This window comes from Balaenoptera ricei, chromosome 14 (assembly GCF_028023285.1).
Source record: "Balaenoptera ricei isolate mBalRic1 chromosome 14, mBalRic1.hap2, whole genome shotgun sequence".
Taxonomy (NCBI): Eukaryota; Metazoa; Chordata; class Mammalia; order Artiodactyla; family Balaenopteridae; genus Balaenoptera; species Balaenoptera ricei.
This window is the reverse complement of record NC_082652.1, coordinates 32552392-32576522: the sequence shown is the minus strand read 5'-3', so window position 1 is coordinate 32576522 and position 24131 is coordinate 32552392. Positions and strand designations below refer to the sequence as shown.

General features: G+C 45.9%; 1 protein-coding gene across 2 annotated transcripts in view; it reads right to left on the bottom strand.

Annotated features, from left to right (window-relative positions):
• The window catches only part of LAMA1 (laminin subunit alpha 1), a 153463-nt gene extending 140663 nt beyond the window's left edge, over window positions 1-12800 (bottom strand). For both annotated transcript variants that reach the window (XM_059895676.1, XM_059895677.1), the window contains exon 1: window positions 12633-12800. In XM_059895676.1, the coding sequence (XP_059751659.1) occupies window positions 12633-12705 (73 nt within the window). In that variant the 5' untranslated portion in view covers window positions 12706-12800. The remainder of the gene's footprint in view (window positions 1-12632) is intronic.
• Between the last annotated feature and the right edge of the window lie 11331 nt (window positions 12801-24131).

The window sequence follows — 24131 nt, the reverse complement described above, 5'->3', positions numbered from 1 at the left end:
CTGGTATTAAAATCAATGATGCATCTCTTGGGGTGGTCAAGGCGTATTCCAATAAGGAAGACTATCCAGGGTCGGGGCACTCACCATAATGTTCTCTGTCTCCATCAACACCAATACTTTGCTAATTAGCGAGGAAAATGTTTAAAATGGGCTATTAGTAAAATTAGTGGATTGTTAACAGAATCACGAACAAGAGAAATAGAATCTCATAAAGAGAATTTCATGGTAGTCAAGATATTTATATAAATTAAAATATTTTAGTAGGACTTCTGGCTATGGTAAGTAAAGAGATTGACAAAAACAGTTATATAACTGAACAAAATTTTCAAAAACAACCATTTCAGGATTCTGAAAATAACCAACAAACAACAAGTTGGGAAGCTTTTCTTTATGAAAGGCTGCTAGGGTTTCAGGTCAGACTGTGAGAGAGAGAGCAGCTTTCTGCCTGGGTCTACTCCATACTCAGCCCCGCTCCCAGGGCAGGGTGAGCCCTGAAAACCAGCAGCTTTAGTGCTGGAGATGGACGGCTGACTTGATTTGGAGCAGAGAGTGGAAACAGATTCTCCGTGATGCTGACAAAGTTGTAAACTCAGTAGAAAACAAACGGGGAAACCCTGTAGTTTGGCTAGCTGAGGTTGCCATCCTAGTAGGGGAAGATACAGATGGCTAGACCAGCCAAACACTTAACAGGGGATCCTGGGCACATGGGCATCAAAGAAGGACCAGATCAGCTCTCCATACTTCCCAGGCTTTTTTTTATTGAAAAAGAATAAAATAGTTAAGAAAAGATTTAACAAAGGAAATTCAAGACCAAGACAATGAAAACTGTGAAACATTTCTGAGAGAAATTAAATAATATCTAAATGAATGAAGACAGGTTTCTTATTCATAGACAGGAAGACTCAATATTATTAGACAGCACTTCTCCCCAAACTGATCTACAGATTCAATCTAATCCCTATCAAAATCTCAGCTGGCTCTTTTGTAGAAATTGACAAGCTGATACTAATGGAAATGCAAAGGACCTAGAACTATCAAAGCAATTTAGCAAAAGTGAAGTGTGGAATGGCTTAAATCACCCAGTTCAAAACCTATTACAAAGCCAAAGGAATCCAGACAGTGTGATGTTAGCACAGGGACAGACACGTGGGTCAACAGAACAAAAGAGGGTCCAGAACTATACACTGAAAATCTAGCTGATCCCTTCAAATATTATTTCAGAATTATTTGAATATTGAATTTGAAATTACTTCATTTACAGAAAACTGTCTTATGCACAAATTTTCAGGGAATGTTTGACCACAGAAAACGAGGCACATCTTAACTTAGTCAATTTTAATAATTAAAACTAGACCAACAAGGTTGGAAGCTACTAAAGGCACACTAGATGTTATGCTCATATTTCTAAAGAGAATAGGCCATTCTTTCATTCAGTAATAAGTGATTTTTATCACACAAAAATCCATCTGTGACATAAATTCTGTATGCCTTTGTTCTGTTCCTGAGAAGACCAGGCTGGCTTAGCCCAAAATGCCTGGAGGAGAACAGCTGTTCCCCACTTAAACAACGTCCTCCAAAGGCCGGCAGGTAGAGTTCCTTTAAACAAAAACTCTATATAAAAATGTAACTCCAAGAGCTAGTCAACAAATGCCAACAAGACCGAAGTCAAGGCAAAATAGAGTGTTCTCTAGTCACAGTCTTCAAACTAAAAGGAAACACGTTGCAGTAGAAATGCAGTGTTTAATCAGAGTTCTCTCTCTGTTTACGGTGACACTATTTTACAGCAATAAGTGGGGTGATATTGGTGGTCCAGGCATTCAGAAACAAAAATCCCTCCAAATTTGAACTGATGGACACACGTAGCCTAGGATTCCTTGGGCACTTCTTGTGCCTGCTTGACTACAGCTCTAGGGGTTCAAGGACCAGTGTGCAGAACTCTAGAAACTCAACAAATACTTATTGAATATGTGAGTTAATGAGCTGTGGGCTTGAGATGCCTAGAAGTCAGTGGCTCCAAATCTAGAAATAAGATTTTGTTAAATATAATCTGGGCTTTAAGCCTTATTCGTCATTCAATATTATTTCAATTACAAAAACGTAATCCTTTTTTCTCCTTTGTACTGAATTGGTAGATGGGGAAAAAAAGGTTAATAATCTCTTCAAGCTGTCAAGCCCCTCCTGATTTCCAGATTCTGTGGCTCTTCTCTCTCTGTATTGGACCCCATCTGCGAGCAGGGAAAGTATCTGGATTTAGTGTTTCTGCTACTAGGTTGTCCCTGGTCATGTGTTTTGGTTCAGAATGTTTGACTATCTCCTACCGTAGCCTGGTTACCTGCATTCTTGTTCCCCATCCCTGCATCCTGTCTGGGTACCTGCTAAGGCCTCCCAGCCTTCTCGAGCTGGCATCTGTCCTTTCTCAGCCCATCTCTACCCAGGAATCATCACTTCGCCTCCTCATTAGGGACTTTTCCAAATCCCAACCGCCTGTCTGTCTGAACCTCTCAATACTATCCATCCACTGGGTTCCCTCACAGCCCCTGGTGCTTGTCTGAATTGGGACTTTCATTCATTCATCCAACCAATATTTACAGAATCAACACTAAATGCCAGACGCTGTGTAGGTATTAGAAAGAAGAACAAAAATCTCTGCCCTCCAGGAGAGACAGGCAAGGTAACAAGCCGTTACAAAATGACGTGCTGGTCAGAGGTGTGCACAGATTGCTATGGCAACAAGCAGGAGGCACACCTGGATGACTGGTGGACCAGAATAAGGCAGTGTCACAGGTGAACCACCATGTCACATTATGGGAACCACGGATGCGTCAGAATGGCTCAAAGAGGGTAAGCAGTGGGAGAAGCAGCTGTGGAGAGGTTGGAGCAGGGCCAGACCACAGAGGGCCTTGTAAGTCCTGCTCAGTAGGGGGAGAAGCCACTGAAACAATTCCACAGGGACGGGATGACCCCATCAGCTTCACGGCCCGTTAACCCCTGGGAAGCTTCAGATGCCAACGGCTTCCTGGGCCCCAGGGAAACTTTTATTGGCCACATTAGACTCATCCCAACACCTGCAGCCCAGCTGGCCATTCCTGCAGAAACTGCCCCAACCCAGCAGATGGGCCGGGTCCAGATTCCAGCTCCATCAGTCTGGGGTTAGTCAAGTACAGCACCCTCCAGTACCGTTAAGCCTTTAGTTGGGAGCTGGTCTGCAGGTCAGTGTAGGTGGGTTGTGGGTGTGTGTGGTGTGTGTCTGTGGTGTGTGTGTGGTGTGTGTGTGGTGTGTCTGGTGTGTGTCTGGTGTGTGTCTGGTGTGTGCGGTGTGTGTGTGGTGTGTGTCTGTGGTGTGTGTGGTGTGTGTGTGGTGTGTCTGGTGTGTGTCTGGTGTGTGTCTGGTGTGTGCGGTGTGTGTGTGGTGTGTGTCTGTGGTGTGTCTGGTGTGTGTGTGGTGTGTGTGTGGTGTCTGTGGTGTGTGTGTGGTGTGTCTGGTGTGTGTCTGGTATGTGTGGTGTGTGTGTGGTGTGTGTCTGTGGTGTGTGTGGTGTGTTTGTGTGGTGTGTGTGTGGTGTGTCTGTGGTGTGTGTGTGGTGTGTGGTGTGTGTGTGGTGTGTGTCTGTGGTGTGTGTGGTGTGTGTGTGGTGTGTGTGTGTGTGGTGTGTGTGTGGTGTGTGGTGCGTGTCTGGTGTGTGTGGTGTGTGTCTGGTGTGTGTGGTGTGTGTGTGGTGTGTGTCTGTGGTGTGTGTGGTGCGTGTGGTGTGTTTGTGTGGTGTGTGTGTGGTGTGTCTGTGGTGTGTGGTGTGTGTGGGGTGTGTGTCTGTGGTGTGTCTGGTGTGTGTGTGGTGTCTGTGGTGTGTGTCTGGTGTGTGTGTTGTGTGTGTGGTATGTGTCTGTGTTGTGTGTGTCTGTTGTGTGTGGTGTGTGTGTGGTGTGTGTGGTGTGGGGTATGGTGTGTGTTAGGGATGTAGAAGGAAGAAAGGCTCTTATTTTGCTGTTGGAGCTTGAAGGGAAGTCATAAGCCAAACACTGAAAAAACCTTCTAACATGCAAATGACCAGGCCCCACCCCAGACCACATAAATTGTAGTCCCTGAGGCGGGGCCCTGGGCATTCATGTGATTAAAATCTAACGTGCAGCCCAGACAGAGAATTTCTGAATTAACTGTACCTGCTCTCCACGCGCACAGAAGAGCCGGCCAAGCAGGTGAGCTTTGAGGCCCCCTGAGACAAAGGGCGTCTGGAGGAGTAGATGTCACCCAGCAGGGGGTTTGGTGAGGAAGCTAACGCAAGGCACTCGCTCCCCTTCCCTTCTCCCCTCCCCTCCCCTCCACGGGGCCTGCTTGCTGCAACCTGAACTTATGTGACTGGGAGCAAGCAAAATATACATGCTAACTTCCACCTGCGCTACCTGAATCCCCTCAACCATGATTTCTCATGGAGAACATTTCTTTCTAGCTATGCACTTGGACTTCCTCAAAAACAATTCCATCACGAATGTCCACAGTGGAATCATAATGAGAAAAGCGGCTGAGAACGAGGACCTCAGGACACACCCCGACTTGGGGCCTGGAAGGTCGAGGGTCCACTACACGTTCGGTGCATGAAACTGAGCAAGTAAGTGAATGAGCAAACACGGGGGAAAATCTAGAAACACTGACTAGAAATGACAATGATCCCACAAGAAAACATTATTCCCTACCCCAAGAAGGTATCAAGGATTTAAAATGCCCACTCCCTTACAAGAAGAGCAGGGGGAGCTCCCAAAGACATCTCACAACGTTCATGGATATCTCGCACTCTCCCCACCCCAGACTTCTAGAATGAACAAAAGTGCAGCCATGAAGCCAGGGCAGAGTTGTAAAGAGTTGGGAAAACCAGATCACGTACAAACACAAAGACAGACATGCCTGAATTGGAGATTCAGAAGGAAGGGGCTGAAGGATGGACAGTGGGAATTTTGAGGATGGGGAAAGAGTGCTAGCCCACCACAGGACAGAGCAACAGGGACAGAAAGTACACCAAGTGGCAAAGATAGTTCTGGAAACAACTATCTAAACTAGAAACCCAAAAGGCTCAGCTTGAAGGCCGGTTGGAAAATTCCTTCCGCCTCTGGTATCCAGATAGGAATAAGGTTTCCTGAAACAGACTCTAGATCCTACTCAGACCTGTGGAATCCTAATTCCCTCCAGTGGTACAAAATCTAGGAAGCTGGAGGACCTCCTGCCCGGACAGGAGCCGGGCTCAGGGCTGGGTTTGCAATCCAGGGGCTGGGTAAGTGTTTCATCATTGTTAAGGCAACCCCGTTGCCTCTGCAGGGGGCTGGGGGGCGGTTTGTTGGCGTTACTGCCCTCTCACTGCCTAGGGCTCAGGTCCCAGCACTAGAACATGTGCCCCCAAGTTATCTGTGTGTGGAAAGAAATGCGGGGAGCTAAGGTTTTGCTCTTTGAAAGAAAAACGTCCCCTCTTTTTGACCTTGATCGATGGCATTCTGGGCAAGCCATCCACAAGAGGACCAGATGGCAACTCTGGCTGGATGGGAACCCCGACTGATCACAAAATACAATGCAAGTTCAAAAACGGCCATAGAGGCCATAAAAACAAGTCTGCCCTGGGGCGGGGACCAACTGGCCATGGGGGATCGGCTGAGGCTTCAGGTAGAGAGTGGGGATGCCACTCAGGTGAGGGAGTCATGGGAACAAATCACACAGCCCGAAGTCAATACCTGACTTTCCGAATCTGCGGGGATGATGGACGGCTGCAGCCAGCGGGTGAAGCCAGGGCGTGTATTACGAAGACAGTGGTTAAGGAGCACCCGTCTCACCGCCATGTGGGACTAGATTAGGTGAGCGGATGCTGCCATCAGAGACTTATTCCAAGTGGCTGGTTATAGCCATCTGGACAGACAGTGATCATCTGCAGTGTAATAAAGAGGAACAAAGGCAAAAAAAAAAAAAAGAAAAAATCAGGGACCTTTTTAAAGGAAGAAACAAAAATGCAGAGGGATGATTTAGATAGGGGGAATACAAAAAAAGAAAAGAAAGAAAAGGAAGATGAAACCAAGGCGACCGAAAGAATGCCATAAACTGGGAAAAATAGGGAAAGAAGTCATTGGAGCAGGAAAGAATTCCTGTGCTGGGCCTGAGATAACAAGATAATCGCTTTTAGTGAGTAAAATCCTGCCATTACAAAGAGGTTGGAAGACATTTAAAAGTGGGGTGTACAATAATCAGCATCGTGGAGTGAGATTTTTCTCCTTTCTGAATGTCCCCTTGTAACTAAAAATGATCTGCTAAACTTAAGCATCTTTTATATTGTTGTAAAGAGTTTCCTGAGGTTCTGGCAGGAAATTAGGGAGCAATGCAACAAAATGCAGGAAATCCTTCAGGGAATGGGAAAAGATGGCACTTTCCATAAATACTCATGGAGCTAAATCTGACATTCCCATCAGCAAGGCAGGAGGTTCTCTGGCACAAGAACTGGAGTCATACTGCCTGCTGGGCCAGCAGATCCGACTTCAAAGATAAGTTCAGGAATGAAGAGATTCAGACTTCAAATGGCTGAATCAAAAAAGGGAAAAAATGCACACACACGCTGAATTCAGCATCTGATGTGTTTCCACAGCATCGTTTCTGGATTAACCTCTGAGGTAAATGCTTACCTAGGCAACAATGTTATCCACCACGCTGGTGTGGAATCTCAGTGTTTCCATTGTCTGTCTCCTGCCCCTAAGCAAGACACAAAATCACTGGGAACAGGTTACCCCAAAGAAAGCTCTCCCGATCCAGCCTTGAGAAAACAAAGACGCTGGTGGCAAGCATCTGTGCCGTGAAATGGTTACTCTGAGCGCTGTCACCTCAGTACAAAGGACATGAAGATGCAATGAACCCAGCTGGAGTGCGGCATTTTACATTGAAATAGCTCCCTGGCAGGCATGTCGCAACAGAACCCAAGTTCACGAACTTACCTAAATTACTTCTAAAAAGGAGCTTTTTCTCCTCATTAATTTTGAAATGCATTTATTTACTCAACTGTCCATGGATACACGCTAGGATTTTAGAAATAAAACAAGTAAAATAATTATTTGCAAGCATGTAAATAAGCTACATACATCCTTCTTAGGAGACTATAGTTTACCTTGTTCATCCAAACATTACTGAGGCATATCAGTGACAGGTTCAGCTAAGGTCTCAGAGCAAGAGCTCTCTCTGGTTATCTCCACTTAACTTTGTATTCAAGGCACAGGCTTAACTTTATTCATCAGGAATTATTATTATTATTATTATTTTTTTTAAACCCCAAATTTGTTTATTTATTCATTTTTGGCTGTGTTGGGTCTTCGTTTCTGTGCGAGGGCTTTCTCTAGTTGTGGCAAGCGGGGGCCACTCTTCATCGCGGTGCGCGGGCCTCTCACTATCGCGGCCTCTCTTGTTGCGGAGCACAGGCTCCAGACGCGCAGGCTCAGTAGTTGTGGCTCACGGGCCTAGTTGCTCTGCGGCATGTGGGATCCTCCCAGACCAGGGCTTGAACCCGTGTCCCCTGCATTAGCAGGCAGATTCTCAACCACTGCGCCACCAGGGAAGCCCAGGAATTTTTTTTTTTTTTTTTAATATTTACTTATGTATTTATTTATTCTAGCTGCGCCAGGTCTTAGTTTTTTTTAGAAATTCACGGTCTTTTATTTATTTATTTATTTATTTATGACTGTGTTGGGTCTTAGTTTCTGTGTGAGGGCTTTCTCTAGTTGTGGCAAGTGGGGACCACTCTTCATCGCGTTGCGCGGGCCTCTCACCATCGCGGCCTCTCTTGCTGCGGAGCACAGGCTCCAGACGCGCAGGCTCAGTAATTGTGGCTCACGGGCCCAGTTGCTCCGTGGCATGTGGGATCTTCCCAGACCAGGGCCCGAACCCGCGTCCCCTGCATTGGCAGGCGGACTCTCAACCACTGCGCCACCAGGGAAGCCCCAGGAATTATTTTTAATACTTAAGTTTTTCTGTGTCTGCCATTGTCGTTCCAGTAATAAATCATACTTTTTGGAAAAATAAATAACACACTATCCTTAACTTCTGATAGAGTTATTCTTAAACTTAACCTCTCTACATCATAATCGTCTAAATATATTTTTTAAAAATTATTTACGGCTTCAGGAATAGCTTATTAATGCTACAGTAAGCAATACTTTCAGAAGGACTACAGGGTCATGAAAGCAATCAATGAGCTAGTTTTTAAATTCCAAAAGATCTAGGAAACAAGGCTCTTATACCGGCTGTCAAAGGCCACGTTGAAAGGGACAAGTTGGAAAGTGAAAAGTTGGTAAGTGTAGACATTGATTAAGTGATGCATTTAACATCCGGCAGCAGGGATATTAAAGAAATAGTATGAAGGAAGGGCAGTGGATATAGGAAGAGTGTTTCCTGTTTTATCAGGAGATAACTAGTACCTTTCTTATACTATTAGGAAGTGCTAGGGAGGAAGCAGGTTTTAGGAAGTAGCTTGCTTTTAAGAGTTACATGAAGAAACATCTAAGGAAAGATACTCAAGAAACTAAAAATCGTTAGTTGCCTCAAAAGTAGGTGACTTAACCTTTTCTATATACCCTTTGGCATCTTTTGAACTTTGTACCGTGGGCATGGATTACCTATTCAAAAATAGTTTTTAAAGTTACTCGATTCGTGAATAAAGATATTAGTCTCAATGTGGCTCAGCCAAGACAGGTGGTTATTAACCACCAGGAACATTGCACAGCGATGGACACCCAGATGGGAATAAAACAGCCCCTGTCCTCAGGAAGCCCAGGCCAGTGGGTGAGACAGAGCAGTGAGCCACTTGCTTAGGCCACCAGGATAAGGACAACAATAGCGCTAAGGGACCAGAGCACCAGGAGTCCAGGGAAGGGCACATCATAAATACTTCACCAATGATGGGACCGGGAAGGTTTCTGGGGGTTTTAGACCGCAAATGGGAGGCTTGTCCAGCACTGAATAGCCCATGTGCCTGGCATCGCTGGTCAGCTATGAACAGGGGCACGTTCGTCCCCAGGTAACACCCTGAGCTCTGGGCCAGCAGGCCAGCTGGGTCCCAGCCTCCTCCTTTAGCCCCATGGGATTCTCCAATGTCATTTTGCGTGTCCGTGTTATGAAGTCAGGAGTTTGAGAGGCGTTAGTCCAAGCCTCTTAGGGTGGTGCTTCTAGAAAAATCATGGTGATGGTGGTGCTGAAGATGGAGAGGAGAGGAAGAGGGAGGCCCAATGAGAGAATCGTCACAATATTTCATGGGAAAGACAAACAGTTCCTGAGCCTAGTCAGCAGTGGGGACAAAAATGGGAGATGGATTGCACAGAGTTTCAAGAGGTAAAATCAACAAGTTTTAACGCCCAAATGAATGTGGGTCCAGGATGGTGAGGACGCACCGCAAGCGGGACAGTTAGACCATCACCATGGACTGCGTGCCTATGATGCTGATATCCCCAAGGCTGGGCCAATTTTCTCCCTGTGTTACTGAATCACATCAGTTCTCTGCATTTCACAGATCCAGAGGTGCTGAGAAACTTAACCAACATCACGGCTCATCAAAGTGACAGGTCTGGCATTTGAGCCCAAGACTACTTGATTCCAAACCCAGACTCCAAATTCCAGAGAATATAGCTGGGAAGAGGGCCTCCCAATAGTTCTGTGCAAAATAGTAATAATGATGCTTAGATAATGCTTATTGAGGGCTGATCCTGGGTTAGGCACTGTTCTAAGAACTTATCTTGCATTCTTTCATTTCATCATGAACAGCCTCTCCAGGGAGGCATCATTACTACTCCCATTTACAGATGGTGAAACCAAAGCACAGAGAGGTTAAGTAACTTGCCCAATTTCCCACAGCTTGTAAAGCCAAAAAGTAAAACACCTAAAGCTTAAAGGCATATCTTGTCATTTCTCCATAAAAACCCACTGTAGATGATAATGAATATCTGTAGGAACTTATGAATGAATTATTCTAAAATTGTAGGGTGTCTCAAGGAAGATTACCTTGAAATAAGTGGTCATATAACATTTTACAGTACTCGCGATTCTAAGAGTAGCACAAGACACTATGGAACAGCATGTGTTTATTTCATATCTTTGTTGCATTTGAACTCTCGATCGTGCTATATTAACTACAGATGTAGGCTTTATATTAATGTCTGGAAAAGTGGAAGAGAAAAAAGGAATGGGCCAAAGTCTGGGATACGTAGGAAGTGGGCAGTGATGTTTTTATTATACAATCCTTGTTTCCAACTAATAAAATCAGTATTTTTCTTGGCCCTTACTTGGGGAATACAGCTACAGGAAAGAAAAATGAACCTTTGAAAGCCATTCAGGCACACACTTCACTGGGGAGCACATACATGCTAAATTTGAATGCTACATCATTTATGAGAATGAAGTAAATTTCCTCTAGTCATAGAATAGATTTTTTCCTCTATCCTTGGAATTGTCTATTTTTACTAAGGAAAAAAAAAAAAAAAACACAGTTCAAAACAAGAGTTGCTGAGCTGACCTGTGAAGCAACTATAATCCATGTAATTGCCAGCTGTGGATGAAACACAACATTATTGTTAGAAATATACCACCTAGTATTTTATACTTAGGAATAGCTCACTTTACACAGGTTACATCTCAAAGGAACTGAGCTATTGGGTCACATACCATGAAATGTAAAGTAATCCAGAGAGGCTGTGAAATGATAGAGAATTCCTAATAATCTGAATGCTACAGGATGATTGTTTTAAAAAATATAAGCACCAGATAACTAACTAACTCACTGATGATGCTAGTCAGAATTATTTTATTATTATATTAATACCAGATTACACCATTTCACTAGTCATTCATGCTATATATATGGGGACCCAACTTATTTTTTAAAAAGTCAAAACTCCCTTAAAGGTGCCTGTTAGGAAGGGTGATGGTTGTGGGGTGAGGACTGAAAATCTGGAAGGTAGTGTGAAAGATTCAAAGGCTCCCACGCAGTGGGTGGTTTTCCGCAGCATCTTAAAGCAGGAAAGCCCCACGCGGTCCCACTTTCTCCAAACACCATTCACAGCCGCCCAGGCCAAGTGCTGAGCCCAGAGGGGCGCGGAAAACACTTAGGGCATCTCCCCAGTCCAGGACTTTCAATTTCTTAGAACAAGGAAGCTGAGTCCAGCTGTTCTCCCTCCACCCTGTGGGAAACCAGGCTTTTCACTGTCAGCAACCCGAGAGAAAGGCGTTCAGCTCGGAGAGTCCAAGCCCGCTCTCCCGCAAGGCCGGCCCCTTTCTTCCCGGGATAAGTATGTAAATTCCCTGCATCCCAGCCCCCGCCTTGCGCAGAGCGGACGCTCAGCCATTCAAAGCGTGTCGCCCGCTCCAGTCCAGCGCTTCCACCACGAATGCGCCAATGAATGGGACGGGCTGCAGAGTTCACAGCTCAGCACGGTGCCAAACACCCATCTTTCCCACGGGGTATTGCGCGTTCTGCCTGCCTACTTTTTTTTTTTTTTTTTTTTGAGTTTAGTTGCTTTACAATGTTGTGTTATTTTCTACTGTACAGAAAAGTAAATCAGCTATACGTATACATATATCCCCTCTTTTTTGGAGTTCCTTCCCTTTTAGGTCACCACAGAGCATTGAGTAGAGTTCCCTGTGCTATACAGTCGGTTCTCATTAGTTACCTGTTTTATATATAGTAGTGTATTGGCATATATACACCGCCTACCTACTTTTGACCTGTACTTTCCTCCGTTTTTAATGACACGTGTATTTGTGGGAGCATGCCCGCGGTCACGTATTGCATACATTAAGACGTTTTCAACAAATATTTGTGAACGCCTAGCCAACAGCCGGCGCCGGGAAGACTTAGCCTCTGGGGAGAGCGGGCACGGTGTTGTCCACAGAAACCGGAGGGGGGTTTCCCTTTCTCTGGGGCATTGACAGAAGCTTTGAAAGTTCGCTTCGGGTTTCTGTTCTTCGCCAACCTTGCCCCGCGAGTCAGCGTGCTCGCGCAGCCAACCAGCGTCCAAGTCCCCCTTCGCTCCCGCTCCCTCACCCCGAAGTGACCACCGCCTGTGCTGCGAGGGAACGGCCGGTTCGGCCACTTCGGGGCCTGCACCCAGCGCGGCCGGGAGGCGCGGCCGAGCCCTGCACGCCGCCCGTGGCCGGTTCCCACGTCCGCTCCTCCCCGCGCACTCCCCGCGCGCCGGCCCGCCCCGAGTGGCCAGGGAACCGCCCCCTTTCCCGGCCGCGGACCACCAGCTTTCCGCCGCCGGACGGTGGCGGGGACTCTGTGGGTGCCTTTCCCATTCATTCTCCGCCCACCCGCCGCAGCCCCGACCGAGAGCCGGGCCAGCGCGGCTCTCCATAGGGGCTCCCGGGTCGCCAAGCCTGACCCGGGGATTCAGAGCCCGAGGAGGGGAAGCCCGAGGCGCGGATGAGGGAGCTGCGTCAGTTAGGGGTGCTCCCCCAGCCCTCTCCCCCGCGGCCGGGCGACTTTTCCAGGGGCCGCGCGGGAGACCCACGTGTCTGAAACCCGGTCGGGGGTGAACGCGGATGCGCGCACCGACCTCAGGCGCGGCCGGGCGTGGGGCTTTGTCCCGTAGCCTCCCGCCCGCCAGGGGACCGGGACGCGACCCGGGCTCACCTCTCTGCTGGCCCTGCGCGGCGACCCAGAGCAGCGAGGCCAGGAGCGCCAGCCCCGCGCCGCCGCCACGCATCTCGTCCCTGCCGCTCGGGTGGCTCCGGGGAGAAAGCCGCGACCGCGCGCGAGGACTCGGCGGAGCGCGAGCCTGCGTTGCCCGCCGGCCCCTCGGACACACCCCCGTCGACCTCCGCCGTGCCCGGCCCCGCCCCACGGCCGTCGCCAGAGACCCCTCCCCCTGGAGTCCTCCTCCCCCTGCCCGGAGACCCCTCCCCAAGGAGACCTCCCGCCCACTCCGAGAGCCCTCCCCATGGAGGCTCCTCCCCCCCGCCCCGAGAGCTTTCCTCCCCCTCTCCGGAGACCCCTCCCCACAGAGACTCCCTCACCCCCAAGGCTCCTCCCCCCCGAGGACCCCGCGCTCGGCCCGCGGGCCCCGCCAGAGCCATCCCCCAGCTCGGGGGGTGGCGTGGGGGTCGATCCGCTGCAGCCGCGGGCTCCGAGTTTGGGGGGCGGGCGGAGAAAAGTGGGATGGAGGGGGTGGGGGGGAGTTCTGCCGAAGTAGGCCGGGGCGGAGGGATCCGAGAAAGTATTTGCCCTGTTGACCTTTCCCGCCCCAACGCGGCCCTGCAGCCGAGCCCGAGGCCGGGACCCCGCGCCGCCGCCGCCGCCGGGCCCGCCGCTCCTCCAGCCCGCGCCCGAGGGGCCCCGGCCTCGCCCCGAGGATGGGACCCCGGGCCTACTGACCGGCGCCCCTGTCCCCCAGGGGATGGTGACCCGGGCCTGGCCGAGAGCCTCACCTCCCAGGAAGGGACTCTCTGGGGCTTTTAGCTGCCAGCCTCCCTGCTCTGCTGTTGGCAAAGGATTTTGTGAAGATTTTTCTGAAAATTGTAATTTGTTTCCCACTTTGCCTAAGAAAGGCAAGAAGGATCGCTTGGATTTAATTATTATCATTAGCATACCCTTACTGTTCAAGAAAGAGGTCTTATGGGGGGGAGCGGAGTTCAGTCTTAACAGGAGATTTCAACAGCTTTGTTCTTTTTTCAAAACTACATCTGGTCCCCGTTAAAGAATTTTTAATTTCCTCTGATTTTTTTTCTATTGAAAGTATTCATAACACTTTGCAGATCTCACTTTCTCACAATATAAACATGCAAGATAACGTAAGTCACTTATTACGGCCCACGCTCTCATTTTTGTCTTTTTTATTTTTTTTTTTGCCTGATAGGGAGATAACTTTATTTCAGTTGTGTCAATCAATTTGACAACCTCACCAATTACAGTTTTTCTCAAGACATATCCTTCCGCACTTAATGAATACAATATCATTATAATATTAGCAATTATTATTACTTTTAATCATAGAAGTACAGAACAAAAAGGTAGAATTTGGCCCTTTAAAAAGGATGCAGGGCTTCCCTGGTGGCGCAGTGCTTGAGAATCTGCCTGCCAATGCAGGGGACACGGGTTCGAGCCCTGGTCTGGGAAGATCCCACATGCCGCGGAGCAACTAGGCCCGTGAGCCACGATTACTGAGCCTGCGCGTCTGGAGCCTGTGCTCCACAACAAGAGAGGCCGCGATGGTGAGAGGCCCGCGCACCGCGATGAAGAGTGGCCCCCACTTGCCGCAACTAGAGAAAGCCCTCGCACAGAAACAAAGACCCAACACAGCCAAGAATAAAAATAAATAAATTAAAAAAAAAAAAGTATGCAATATGGTTGGGTAAGAAGGTACTCATCACAGTACTGAATTTAAAATGCAGACGTTCTTAACTATTAAAATATTTAAGTATTAAAGTATTAAGTATTTAATTAACAAATCAATGATGACATTCAGTATTTAATAAGTAATCAAGGATTGAGCATTTAATATTAGACAGAATTACAAGTGTTTCTGCACTGAAATAACTTTGTATGTACATTATACACATACAGATATATCTTTTTGAGTGTCTTAAGAGCATTCATGTAGATTAGCTCATGGGATCTTCCCAGTTCTAGAAGATGCAATTACCTTTGTATGAGAGATGAGGAAGTGAATTCAGGGGGTTTAGGTCCCAATGTCAGCGAATATCCCATCCAGAGCTAATCCCCAGATCTGATTTCTGGTCCCGCGTTCTCCCTAGCTGCACTGAGACCGTGGAGGATGAGCTGAAAGGCAACAGGGGAATCACGAGGGGTCACCTGTCCCCCTCATATCCTGGGTTCCTAGAAAGTCCCTCCGGACTTCAATCAGACCTTGTCTTTGAACTGCAGACAGGGAACTCAGGCTCCTGATTTAGGGAAAGGGTCAGCACATCTGAGGAGTGAATAAGAAGCATCAAAAGTTGCCAAGTTGGCCCGTTTTGTCACTGCTCAAAATTAAGCAGAAAGATTTCAGCGAAAGAAGAATTTCAGAAGCCACTTTAATGAACAAGCTTGGGTAAGATGGAACAGTAAAAATGTCACAATTCTACGTGTCTTATGAAACCCTGCAGTGCAAATGTTCCCATTCTTTAGCAGGCTTGGAAATATCTAAATTAGCTACAGCACCATGGAAGGTCAGAGGTGGCCCGTTCAAGGTGAAAACGATATAAGAATGCTCATGTTTTGTGAGAAAGTAGAAATTCAGCTCAATCAGGCACCCAAAGATGCTGGCTTCAATGTCACCTGTAAATAAAGAACAATGACAATGCCTAAATGCTAAGCAAGGGTTAAATGGTTAATAATTTACAGTAACCAAGTGATAAGCTATTATGTACCCATTTTTAAAGTATGAGACTTTTAAAATTTACAAAAAACACTAAGTTAAGTAAGAAAAGCAAAATTCCAGTTAACATGGGCATCCTGGTTGTAATTATATAAAATAAGCACATGTGTAAACAAGACACTAGAAGGCAGGATACAGAAGAAAACAGTTGGGTTCAGCTGATAAGAGGGCAAGTGGTGGGGTAGGTGCTGCTAGCAATGATAAAGAACTTGAGCGGAGCTCAGAGACGGCTCTCATTCCCCCTCACTTACTAGAAATGACATTGTGGGCAAGTTTCCTCATCTGTAACATAGGAATAATAATAGTGCCAACTTCCTTCATTCAACAAATACTTTTTAAATGCCTGTTAAGTACCAGGTGCGATGGATTCACCATTAAACTAGACAGGTTCTCACCTCTGTGGAACATTCAGTCTGACAGTTAAGACAGAAAGAAAAGTATACTAAAATTATAAACGTAATAAGTTCTGTAAAGGAAACAACAGTTCACTGAGATAGAGGATTTGAGACCAAGCATTGATTGGGCAGTTTGGGAAGGTTTTGCTGAGAAACTTTGTCATAAGGATTCAATGATCCAACGTCTATAAATCACCCACACTCTGCCTAGAATACACTAAATGCTCAAGAAAGATGAATTATTATTTCAATTTTTTTCTAATACTACTATACTTTTCATTAAAAGCAAAAAAAATACCCTGCTCGATTATGAACATTTTTCAGAACAAGTGTTCAGACAGAGTGAGACGGGCTAGATCAGAGCTTTCAGAACCACTTGGGGGATCTTGTTAAAATGCAGATTCCAGTGCAGTAGGGCTGGGATTGGAGGCCTGAGTTTCTGCATCTCTAACAAGCTCCTGGGTGATGCTGATGGTGTTGGTAGGCAGAGCACACCTTGAACAGAAGTCCCTGGCTTGCCTGTCCTTGATCTTGCCTGCAAATTGGAATCAATGGAGGAGTTTGAAAAGATACTGATGCTCATTTCCACTCCCAGAGATTCGGGTTCAGTTGGTAAGGGGTGCAGTCTGGACATTAAAATATTTTAAGGCTCTCCAGGTGCTCCTAACGTGCAACAAAATTTGAGAAACCCTGGGCTAGACTGGCCAGCTCCTGCAGGGAAGTTAATCCGGGTCTAGTCATTGGTGGCTGGGCAGGCTGGAGGAGCCAGTCTCAGAGAAGTATGGTCACAGGCAAGAAGAGGAAGCACGGCCTGACAGATGTTTTCCCGCGAGGACAGACAGCCACATAGCAGGAACCCAGCCAGTGTTGCCCAGAGCATGGGGCAGGACCGTTTCTCTGGAGGCTTGGAATAAGCAAGGCTGCCCTTTAGTTCTGAAGGAATTTAGATTCCAGGCAGGGACATCATACCAGGATCCAGGCACCAAGCCTGGAGTATAAAGCTGGGGGGTTAATCACCAGGAAAGAGGTAAGAGGTCAGTCACTAAAATTGGGTTATGGTGTCAGAATCTGATCCAAGGCAAAGCTAAAGAGGCTGAGTGTAAGCTAAGCTTCTTAATGTCCCACGGCAGTAAATAAGGTGATTAGGAGACTAAGCCTTAGGCAGGGGTGAGGGGTACTGGTCCAGTAGACAGAGTAAGCAAATTAGGGATGGAGGCCGAATAGTGCACCCCAAAGATGTGCACGTCCTAATGGCTGGAACCTGGGAGGATGTTATGCTACCTGACAAAATGCATGAAAAGTTGCAGCATGATTAAATAAGAATTTTTACAATAAGTTTATCTATTGATATTTATTCATTCATAACCCCAAACTGGAACCAAACCACGTGTCCATCTCCAGGAGAGTGGATTTTAAAATGTTGGATGTTTTGCAATGGAATATTACTTGATAGTAAAGCAGAATGAACCACTGGCTCACTCACCACATGAATGCATTTCAGAAACATTATTCTGGGCTTCCGTGGTAGCTCAGTGGTTAACAATCTGCCTGCCAATGCAGGGGACGCGGGTTCGAGCCCTGGTCTGGGAAGATCCCATGTGCTGCAGAGCAACTAAGCCCGTGCACCACAACTACTGAGCCTGCGCTCTAGAGCTCACGAGCCACAACTACTGAGCCTGCACGCCACAACTACTGAAGCCCGTGAGCCACAACTACTGAGCCCATGCACCTAGAGCCCGTGCTCCGCCACAAGAGAAGCCACCACAATGAGAAGCCCGCGCACCACAACGAAGCGTAGCTTCTGCTCGCCTCAACTAGAGAAAGCCCGTGTGCAGCAATGAAGACCCAATGCAGCCAAAAATTAAAAAAACATTATGCTAAGAGAAAGAAGCTGGACCCAAAAGAGTCCGTTTAAGGGAAGTTTAGCAACAGGCAAAACTAATCAAAAGAAAACAGTGCTTGCCTATGGAGAGAGTGAAGATAGACTGGAAAAAAACAAAAGGGAACCTGGGGTCATGGAAATGTTCTGTATCCTGGTTGGGGTGTTGGTTTTATGCATACAAACATTCACCAAATGTTTCACATTCACATTCACCAAAATTCATTCAGTTATATAGATTTAGGGTCCATGCATTTCTCTGTATAAATAAGGATCTTGAGATGAAGTGATTTTCCTGGGTTTTCTGGGTGGGCCCAATGTAATCCCAGATGTCATTGTAAGTGAAACGGGGGGTGGGGGTGGGAGGAGAGGGGAATCAGAGACATTTAGTGTGACAAAACCGAACCTGCCATTGATGGCTTTGAAGACAGGGGAAGGGGACCGTGTGTCCAGAAATTCGGCAGCTTCTAGAGGCTGGAAAGGCAGGGAAACACATTCTCCCCCAGAGGCTCCGGAAAGAACCAGCTCTGAGGACACATTGACTTCAGCCAAGTGAAAGTCCATTTTGGACTTCAGACTTCCAGAACCGTAAGACAATAAATTCGTGTGTTTTAAGGCACTAAATTTATGGTGATTTGTGATAGCTGCAATGGGGAACCAAGACACTAGGTAAAGACTGTGGCCCAGAAATCAGATACAGATGATATTAGGGGGGAAAAATAATAAGTAGCTAAAATCTAAGCAGATAAAAATTGAGATCTAAGCAGTTACTGAAGATTCCATTCGTGTCCATGATAAAGAAAGATCAGAAAAAGAAATAATTTGAAGAAATTACATGAATTATTAAGGAGAAGGGAAAAAAGAAGAGAAGGTCTCAGAGCTCAGTAGTAGAGGAGGGCCTGGGGCCTGCGGAGGGACAGGACTGCTTTTCTGAGGGACGGTGAGGTTTATAAGCTTTGGTCTTCATATAAGAATTGATGTTCTGGGACCTCCCTGGTGGTCCAGTGGTTAAGACTCCTCACTCCCATTGCAGGGGGCCTGGGTTCGATCCCTGGTCAGGGAACTAGATCCCACATGCCACAACTAAGAGCCCACAGCAACTAAGACCCGGCACAGCCAAGTAAATAAATAAATAAATATTAAAAAAAAAGAATTGATGTTCTACAAACTCTGTAAACGAGTGGGCAAAGCAGCTATAAAGTGACGGGCAGGACTCTGCTTGTAGCCCAAGGGAACAGATAGCTACTTGCCTCCTGAGATCCAGGCTTCTCTTTTGAACACATGGTCACCCAGGTGGGACTGCATTTCCAGCCTCCCTTGCAGCTAGGCAGAAATAGTATTAGTCTGCCCAGGCTGCTGTAACAGAATACCACAGACTGCATGGCTTAAGCAACATGAATTTATTTTCTCACAGACCTGAAGTCCAAGATCATTATTCCAGCTTATTCTGTTCCTGGTGAGACCTCTCCCAGCCTAGTAAATGGCCGGTCTTCTTGCTGTGTTTCCATATGGCCTTTCCTGTGTGTGCAGATAGAAAGCTCTCTGCTATCTCTTCCTACAAGGACATAGTCCTATTGGATCAGGGTCCCACCCAGTCCTATTGGATCAGGGTCCCACCCTAATAACTTCATTTAACCTTAATTACTTCCTGAGAGGCCCCATCTGCAAATACAGCCACACTTAGGGGTTAGGGCTTCAATATAGGAATTTGGAGAGGACACAAACATTCAGTCCATAACAGACTCTGACTAGGTTCAAGCCAATAGGAAATGAGCAGAGGTGAAGTGTGTGACTTCAGTCCACCTCCGACCGAAGACCTCCTTGCCCTGCACGCTGGGTTGGCCCCTGTTCCACCGGCTTAAACTCACATGTTGTTTTGCCATGAAGCTTCTACCCCACAACTGTGAGCCAGTCCAGGAGGATGGCAAAGGAACATAAACAACTTCACGAAAGAGAGCTGCCTTGCTGCCGGGACTGCATTTTGGAAGAAAGAAATAAAATGTTGTTAAGCTAAGCCATTGTATTTTGAAGTCCTTTATAAAGCCAACATAGTCTTACCCTAATACATCCTGTAACCCCCCAAACCAGGCTCTCTATGTAGTTAACAGAAGTAACTTATCGTGACTTTCCACCAGATTATTTCAAAATTAAAATAGAAAATTTTTAAGATAGCTAAGCTTACTTAATGAACTAGCCACTCCACAAGAGTCAGCTTCAAAAGAAGTTAAGATAAATACCATCTCAAAGCCAAATCTTACCCTCAGCGTGCTCCAGGCCTGAGTAGAAAGCTACTTTCTCCCTCACCCTGAATTTCTTAACTTTGAATTAATTTTGATTCAAATAGTATGTCCTCATTTCATTACTTCTTACAAGATTTTTCTCTTTTTTTTTTTTTTTTTGGCTATTCATAGCTTTTTCTTTTGCCTCAAACATTCTGTCTTATATCTGCTTCAATGTCAGGGAAAGCTTTACTTTTCAAAACTCTGTTATTAATATTTGTTTGCAAGAGTACAGAACCACATGAGTAGAATTGTAATTAACGTCAGGAGCCTAACGTGTCTTGCCTGGTCTAGAACTGCCTTATCAAATGAGAACATTTCTCACCATTCAATTTAGGCCTGTACTTTTGACGACATTTCTTAGAAAACATTTCTTAAGGAAATTTCCTAGCTTCTCCACTGTCTTTGTAGACATGGATGGGACGGTTTAACCACACTCCCACGCACTCTCTGAGAACTACCTTCCCGTGGTTCTGTTGTCACCACAAGAAGACCCAGTTGGCACCACATGACCTTATTCTACCCACCCACATCCAGGCCACCACTCCCCGCCTCACCCCCCGTAGCTTGGCCAATCACAGTCACTGTCTGAGACCCCACCTAGGTGGTGTACCTGAATCTTGGCACCATCTTGGTTTTTCAGCCTTCCTTACCTCCACCTGCCAATAAACTCTCCTCTTTCTTTAACTATTTTGAGTTGGGTTTTTTTCACTTGAAACTGAGTCTTAATGCACTTTTTAAATATTTATATACCTTCCATTACTGATCGTAGAGAATGTCAGGTAGCATCTGCTTTCTGACCCTTAATGGTTTCTTAAAGTGCTTGTATCATTTTACATTTGCAAATCTAAGTTTTCAGAGCAACTTAGAAAATACATTTAAATAGACTTCCACAAGAATTTCACACACAAAACAAGCCATGGCAAAAAATACAGGAATCAGACAGCCTAAGACCAAATATCAGTTCCCACATTTACTTAACTGGGTGATCGTTGGGAAATTATTCAGCTTTCTTGTCCTTAGTTTCCTCATCTGTAAAATGGGGACACATAGAAGACCTACATCAAAAGATGAGAATCAAGGTTCTTAGTGTAGTGCCCAGTATCAAGTAAGTGTCCAATAATTATTTTCTTCTATTATTGTCATCATCATCATCAGAGGATTAGGAAGCAATGTTGTTACAGCCACTGTCATGAAGATGGGCAGATTTGTCAGCACAAGCTTATAAAAGGCAGTTGGACACACGTGAAGAGATAAACCATTATTCATCTTCTTATTTATATGGAAGAAGCACAAGAGACCCTGAGGGGAAAGGCAAACTAGAAACGAACATCTTCCTGAAAGCCAAGTAGTAGACAGCGATTAATGTAAAATAGCGACCAGCTACAGAAAAACCCAAAAAGATTTTTAAAAAATTTTGGCAGGGAATTGGTCATTAGGGAACTTCGTAAGTGTGTTTTTTCTTTCATCAAGGAAGAGGAAGCCAAATTGGGAGGTGGGGGGTGGTCTGGAAGACAGCTGTTCATAAGGACATGTAAACAGCCTTTGTCCCCCAGACCCTGCAGGACGGCCCTGCCTGCTGGGTATTTGTAACAATGAAAACCTTCAACAGGAAAGTTAGATTTTGAAGTCAAGGTTTGCAGCACACAAGAAATTTAAAGCTGGACACAAATTATCTGAAAATTAGGAAATAGATGTTGATTTTAAAATTTATTTTATTGAAGTATTTACAATGTTGTGTTAATTTCTGCTGTACAGCAAAGTGATTCGGTTATACATATATATATTTTTTTCATATTCTTTTCCATTATGGTTAATCACAGGATACTGAATATAGTTCCCTGTGCTATACAGTAGGACCTTGTTGTTTATCCATTCTATATATAATAGTTTGCATCAGGAAATAGATGTTTATAAAGATACTTGTCATGTCATTTTCATCCGCCCTGGTTTGGGAGAAGACGCCTACAAACCATCACTGTTATTGGTGCTTTCTTCTGTTTTTTATTAAGTTCTCCTTCTATTCACTCCTTGTGGAGGCAGATATTCTACAATATTCTGCACTTTCAGTTCTCAGAGCATTTCCTTTCTCCATGTTTACCTCCAGATTCCCGTCTTTCCTCTTTTTATAACACCTTCTACATATGTTTCATCAGGAAGTCAATTTATAGTCAAATAACCTATAAACCTGGTAGTGATCTAGTGGCAGAGACAATATTCAAATTTTAGGAAAAAGACATTACTAAGAAATAGGATTTGCCGTAGGAATAGACAGCATTCTTCCATCAAAAGGTCCTTTACAGGATGTAGGAAGTAGTTAATTCTGGAAGGCAACGTTGTATATTGCAAATTCAGAAGATCTAAGATTAAAATTGTGTTTCTGGAAAATATGAGCTATTTGACTCTTGGACAGATCAATTACCTTCTCTGAGCCTCGGTGTTTCTCCTCTGGAAAATCTGGAAAACAACAGATGTCGTAATTACTGCCTCTAATGACAGCAATAATAATAACAGCTACCAGGTACTAAATGTTGAAAGGGTACTCTCCCGTATTCTGCTTCAATCTCTGTCCCAGGACTGCATCATGTCCGTGGAACGAGGCTGGACAACTACACTGACCAGTGTCTCTTCAACACATGCCCACAGTCGTTAAAGTCGACCTTTAGAATTGCCTAGAGATCTCAGGACCTGCTCTAAACTGTTCACATGCCACTGATCGACCCCATCCTTTCAGAGTTCAGCCGCATTTCCCTCCGTCTAGGATGCCCATCTCTTCCTTTTTCCTCCTGTTGAATTCCTGGCCATCCTTCAAGACCCACCTCAAACATCCTGTCCCCTAGGCAGCCTTCTGTGATTGGTCCAGTGCTCAAGGACTGCTTGCTCCTTTTTGTCACCAACGTACCTTGTAACGCAATCTCCATCATAACCAACCTGTGGTTTTTATTAACCTGTTTTTCACATTAAGCAACGAATGCCTGCCCCTTTCTAGTTTATTTTATCTTACACTTCCCACAGTGTCTGAAATTAGACAAATTCTTGTTGAAAATGATAATAATGTTGCTGCATTCAACACTATGTAATAATGTTGGTGCAGTTCCTGTGTTATGCTAACATGTCACATAAACTATCTCCAAGTACTCTAAACATCCCAAGGTGGCAGAAGGCAATGTAAGCTACGAAGTACAAGCAGAGTTCTCAGTTACAGGCAACACAAGCTGACTCTGGTCACCTAAAAAAGGGCAAGTTAATTGGGGAAATATTTGTGGAGTGGGGAGAATGGGGGTCACAGAATCCACAGGAACCTGGAGGATGGGGCTTGGAGAACGGGTAGGAACCGAGAGAGTTCCAGACGCTCGGCAACAGGCCCAAGGGCAAGGTCTCCCATCTGAACAGAACAGCTGACACGGACTACAGCCCAAGAGCCATCTGACCTTCAGATGCCCGCTTCATCTTTGTTTTTCTAGTTCAACTTCCAAAACCTGGGGAACCAGTCACTGGCAGAGCTTAAATCCTGTGCCCATGGTGGGGGTGGAAGAGGCATGGACCCCTCTCTTCCCCAGTAGTTTTGCTTATGCAGAAGCAGAACCAGCCCTGGCCTCACTGTGCTGCCTCCCCCTCTCCTAACTCTCTTCATTCCCCTCTTCTCCGTTGCCATGGATTTCACCTCCCAGCTAGAGTATCAGCATTTTAATCTTTGCCTCTGCATCTGTGTCTGAGATGCTGGGCTCAGAAGAGAGCAACTAGGGACAAGTGGGAAGTTGGTTTGGCTACTGCAGTGAGACCATGGTGTGTAGGGAGAAACTGGGGCGAGGAATTTGAGCTTGAAACAGAAGGATGGGAAGGGATTCTAGATTCTTAAGCAGAGAAACAAGAGCGAAGTCTTTCTTAGAAAAGTCTGTCTGCTGGCAGTGAACAGAAGGAGTGGAATCAAGTGAAATGGAAGGTGGGTGACCTGGGAGGTGATGGAGGTGAGGTGGGGAGGACGGAGAAGAGAGGGAATGGGGAGAAAAAGGATAAAACGAGATTTCAAAAGAGGAAACGCGACTTAGTAGCTAATTGGATACAGATGATCAAGGAAATCGGGGATTTACATTTTTCTTTCCAAAAATGCAAAAAACTGGTTAGATGGGCAGGTGAGCCAGTGGCAGAGGAAGTCGCGAGTCCAGTTGTTTGTTGTAATTCTGATGTTACAAGATAGTCCAA